The sequence below is a fragment of the Pavona decussata genome, unplaced genomic scaffold, assembly GCF_977016875.1.
Source record: "Pavona decussata unplaced genomic scaffold, jaPavDecu1.1 SCAFFOLD_527, whole genome shotgun sequence".
NCBI classification, from domain to species: domain Eukaryota; kingdom Metazoa; phylum Cnidaria; class Anthozoa; order Scleractinia; family Agariciidae; genus Pavona; species Pavona decussata.
The window spans coordinates 4568-10000 of NW_028145832.1; the positions used below are offsets into that span (position 1 = coordinate 4568).

At 38.7% G+C, this 5433-nt stretch overlaps 1 protein-coding gene across 1 annotated transcript in view; it reads left to right on the forward strand.

Annotated features, from left to right (window-relative positions):
• Window positions 1-1010: 1010 nt before the first annotated feature.
• LOC146449976 (protein mono-ADP-ribosyltransferase PARP14-like) overlaps window positions 1011-5433 on the forward strand; it is a 112063-nt gene continuing 107640 nt past the window's right edge. Inside the window, exons 1-2 of the mRNA XM_085100923.1 lie at window positions 1011-1138; window positions 2089-2169. Of these exons, the coding sequence (XP_084957049.1) occupies window positions 2145-2169 (25 nt within the window). The 5' untranslated portion in view covers window positions 1011-1138; window positions 2089-2144. The remainder of the gene's footprint in view (window positions 1139-2088; window positions 2170-5433) is intronic.

A 5433-nucleotide genomic window follows, 5' to 3' on the forward strand; every position in this document is an offset into this window, starting at 1 on the left:
GTGTGACGTCAATGCATCATTTGATATATTTATTAATGACGGATTAAATAGTCGCGCCATATTGTTTTAACATGTTCTGGACTCAAGTGTGCCGTTTTCAAACGGAAATTTCACCATTTCGAAGCGGTAAATCGAAAGAATAACTTCTAAGAAGCACCCGACACGTAAAACGGTGGAAATTGGTGAGTTCCTGGCGAAGGAATCGTGCTTTGTTTGACAGTCTTAGACAACGACGCGAGACTGAAAAGAGGTCATTGAGAAGCTTACGTTATCGTAATGGAATTTCACAAATTTTCCGTAGCCTCCCACGCAGACGTTCTTGGGGGTTCGTCACGCGTTCCTTCTTTAAGAACGTCTGCGTGGGAGGCTAAAATTTCCGGTGATAGTCTGAGTCGCGTAACGCAAGGGAAACAACGTAACGCGATCGTCGTGACTTAAACTATTCCACTAGCAAGGATAGTCTTATCAATCGGCAAAGCATACAGTTGGAATAAATGAATCAGCCCCAGCATCACGCGTAATGCCAGTGTAGCAGGCATCTTGTTTCATCAAACAGCCACCCTACTGAACGCATCTCACAATTCGTTGACTACCACATTAACCCTCTCGTCTCTTCCTTGGATTCGCACATTAAAGACGCTACTGACTTTCTTAACAAACTCTCTAACCTTGGGACTCTACCTAATAACGCCATGCTTGTCACTCTCGACGTTTCATCATTGTACACCAACATTCCACACAACGAAGGAATTGATGCTTGCCGTCATTTCCTTGAAACTCGTACGGACAAACTTATTTCCTCATCCTTTGGTACCACCTTGTAAACGTCATTTCCGCCGCTCCCATGTATTGCAACATCCTCCATAATATAATATTGTAATTTCATTTATATAATTTAGTAACATCTAAACCTGAAGAAGGCTGGTTTGGCCAGCCGAAATATTGTTTTAAAATATATTACGTTGTGTCAGCTTTGCAGTAGTCTTTGGACTTCTCATCGTCTATTGAAAAACAAGGTTGTATAGAATTTCATTCAAAGTGAAACTACCGATCTGAGCAAGTTAAACGTCTGGTTTACTTTGCTTATTTGTTTCAGAGGGTGTTTTGGAATCTACCGATCGCAGGGAATTAATCTTTGGTAAGTTTTCTCAATCTTTTAACGGAAACGTTCGCACCTACGCGAAAAAGGGCTACAGTCGAAGCCCTCGGAAGCGACCACCTCTGGAATTGGAAAAAGTGGTCGTAACTACAGCTGGTCGCTTATGAGAATGCAATCTCGTAAGCGACCAAAAGCTCAAACAATAGAAGCTGGCCACTTACCAGAACGTTTGGCATAAAGCTTTCTTCCTTGGTCTTAGGATCCAGCCGTAAATCATCTTGAATTTTAGATTCGAGGTCTTAATCTACGAACATTATCAGGAAATGCTACTGTAAATGTGATCACGTAGTTTATACTTTTATTAAAGAGTTGCCGTAATACGTATCAGAATATAGCTTTAAGTGGTCGCTTACGAAAGCTTGAAAACAAAGGAAAAGACCAGTTGGTAGTTCCCAAAAGTGGTCGCGGTTGCTTGTGGGAGAAATGAGTGATAATTCAAACAGGGTTTCACAATGGTGGTCGTAACTAGAGCTGGTCGAGAGTGCTCGCAAGGAGAGCTTCGACTGTATTTACAAGGCTAAGTAATAAATATTCTGTCATGCAGTGTCTCAGGATCTTTATGTTACAGAACGTGTGGTAGTGTTGTGATAGGTTGTAATCTGAGGTACACAAGCGTGCAGTTATTCTGAAACGGAACACTTAATAATGAATATGTATATTCTGATAAACCTCGTAAGCAAGATTATCGATGCTGTTATGTTTGAAGAAACACGTAAACTAAGCAAAATATGTTCGTTTGTGAATTATATCATGCACAGTGTTGAAATAAGATGGTGAAGCTCAGTTTTAAATCGAAGAATAGACAAGAACGGGCGACGCAATTCGCGAAGTGTGGAAATTCACCAGGCCAGACCTTATCAGCGCCCAGACTCCGGATTCGAAGAAGTCTTTTTATTTACTGATAAAGTATCCATTACTCTTTCATTTAGAGAGCTCGTCACTTACAAATCCTGAAGTAATACAGCAACCTGACTGAGTACAAGCAATGGACAGTGACAGTGATGAATGTAGTAAGTGAATCTAACTGGAATTTCTCGTTGATGTTGTTACTTTTCTGGGTGCATCGAAAACGAAACTGGATGTGACTCACAACTGAAAACTACCAGGAGATAACGAACACGAGGCTTGATAAAACTATCATTAAGTCCCTAAAGGAGACTGATTGTACCTCGGTTTGGTGTTTTTTGTTTCACAGGTGGTATCAATTTCCTTAGTCTGTATTTGCTTGCTATCATTTGCAATTCTTGATTAAAAAGCACCGTTTGCATTGCCTTGTTTACCTTGTCAAAACTCGTGTGTACAGGAAATGGCAGAGATGGTTCGACAGTGAACCCGTGAAAAGCTATACAGGAAACGAAACTGAAAATACCTCGCCTGATTTTGTCCCTGAGGAAAATTTGACCATCTGCTATAACAGAAATTTGTAAGTCGAAACGCTTGGCCATATTTTTCATTGTGTGTTGAACGATTTATAGTAGCAAGCTGGTTTTAATACGTTCCTCGTCGCCCTGCCATACGTTTTTAACCCGATAACTAAAAACTTTAAACACGAACGCGTTAAGGAAAATCACAGCGCCATTACTATTCCAAATCAATTTACAATTGGTTCATGCGTCAGCGTATAAAGCACGCGGGAAGTTTGGAGAGCATGAAAGATGGGTAAGAGAAATGCCGAGAGCAACTCTAGCTTAGTCTTAGCTTCTTGAGTTACAAAGTGTCAGCATTTAGTTTCCGCTCGCGAGGTCACATATGTTTGTTTACGAAATATTTACGCATTCGTCACGTTTTATCATTGAAAATAAAAAGAAAATAAACAAGAAGCTTTCCTAAATGAAAAATTGATTCAGAAATATCTTTGTTTTAAGATGCAAAGGCATGCAATTTTTAATTCGAGACGATAAACCAGATAAATCAGATAAACACAGGTCACCATGCAAGCGTTATATAAGAGTTTGTATGCACTGTAAAACGAAAAGATCTGTTTTAGCCCCAAAAATGGGGTCGTTTCGGTGAGTAAAATACAGTTCTATTTTTGGGGCTAATATAGCCCATTTGGAATGGAGCTGTTTTGGCCCCAGTAAACGGGGCTGAAATAGCCCTTCATAAGGTAGCCAAAACGAAGACACAGAGGAGCTATTTTGGAAAAATGGGGGGTTGTTTTGGTTTTTAAAAGGGCTGAAATGGTGCACTTGGGAGGCCAAAATAGCCCTTCTGGAGTCGTTTCATGCCTTTAGAAAGGAGGAAAATTGGCCCATATTTTGTGGCTGATTTAGCCCAATTTATACTCAAAACAAACCTTCTGTAAAGGACTAAATTGGCACCAACATGTCTGAAACGACATTCTTTATAAGAGCTGTTTTGGTCCTTAATTATGTAAAATAGCCCTCTTACAAGAACTAAAATGGTTCTAAGCATGCCTCAAAATGGCCCCATAATTGAGCCATTTTGAACCTGTATAAAGGCGAAACAATGGCCACAATGGGTGACTGATTTAGCCCATATAATTAGCAAAATGAATACACATTTAAGGCTGAATCAACTCCAATATAGCCACAAGGACACTTCACTTTAGAACTACTTTAGATTCAAGATAGTCAGAAACAGCTATATAAGAGGGCTAAAATCAGCTACTGCTTACCCTAGAATGGTTTTAATTTTCTGGTTGAGTACCACTCATTATACTTCCCTAATACATGGAACTGATAAATATATACACAGGAGAAACATTTTGTGAACAACACAACATTATTTTATTCTCTCACTTTAACTTTTTTGGCAAACCAAACCGAAACACATAATGACTGCTAAGCCTTCTCTAAAAAAGGACAACAAGGCTTTGCTGTCTTTCAATACCATGTTGAATATATAAAATGACAACAGCAAAGCCCTAATGCTGTCCATGATATCTGGTGAGGAATACTGTACAAAACCTTTCCTTAAAATACAACATAGAGTTTGTCAGAGTCAACCCTGGTGAAAATCTTTGGAGGATCTTCAAAGATCTTCAAAGATCCTCCAAGATCTGCAAAGATCTGCAAAGGTCTTCTAAAGATCCTTGAAGACAAGGATCTTTTAAAGATCCTCACAGATCCTAGAGGATTTCTTGAGGATCCTATAAAGATCTCTTGAAGATCCTGATGAGGATCCTTTCAAAGATCTTCTAAAAGATCCTGCAGGATCATCAGAGATTTCGTTAGGATCCTACAGGATCTTGAAAAAGATCCTTTAAAGGATCCTTTCAAAGATCTTTGTCAGGATCCTTAAGGATCCTCAAGGATATGATGAGGATCTTACAAGGTTCTTGTAAAGAACTGTTCAAGGATCTTCCAAAGATCTTTGTCAGGATCCTCAAGGGTCTTACAAGGTTCTTAAAAAGATCTTAGAAGGATCCTATAACAGATCTTTGTCAGGATCCTTAAGGATCCTCAAGGATATGATGAGGATCTTACAAGGTTCTTGGTAAGAACTGTTCAAGGATCTTCCAAAGATCTTTGTCAGGATCCTTTAGGATCCTCAAGGGTCTTACGAGGTTCTTAAAAAGATCTTTAGAGGATCCTATAAAAGATCTTTGTCAGGATCCTTAAGGATCCTCAAAGATCTGATGAGGATCTTACAAGGTTCTTGTTAAGAACTGTTCAAGGATCTTTCAAAGATCTTTTTCAGGATCCTCAAGGGTCTTAAGAGGTTCTTTAAAAGATCTTTAGAGGATCCTATAAAAGGTTTTTGTCAGGATCCTTAAGGATCCTAAAGGATCTGATGAGGATCTTACAATGATCTTCAAAGGATCCTATCAGGGATCCTTGAAAGATCTTTGTCAGGATCCTTAGGAATCTTCGAAGGTTTGATGAGGATCTCAGTACAAGGATCTTAAAGGGATCCTGTTTTATCTCTTTCAAAGATCTTTCCCAAAATCCTTAACAGTCATCATGGATCTGATTTGAATCTTAGAAGGATTTAAAGAAGATCCTTTCAAGGAGACAAAAAGGATCTTAGAAAGATTTTTGAGGATCCTTTCAATGATTTTTGTCAGGATCCTTAAGGCTATAATTATTATAATGATCTTACAAGGATCTTTAGACAAACTTGTAATGAGAATCTTATCAGGTTGTTAGAGAGAACTTTGCAAATCATGGTCTTGTGATTAACCAAAATATAGAATAATAAACAATTCACTAAAAAATAATTGGGGTTGCTTTGGAACCAAACAGGCTATTGTACCAATTTTGCAGTCATGGATGAAATCACCTTTCAATCATGCATAAACCATACACAGT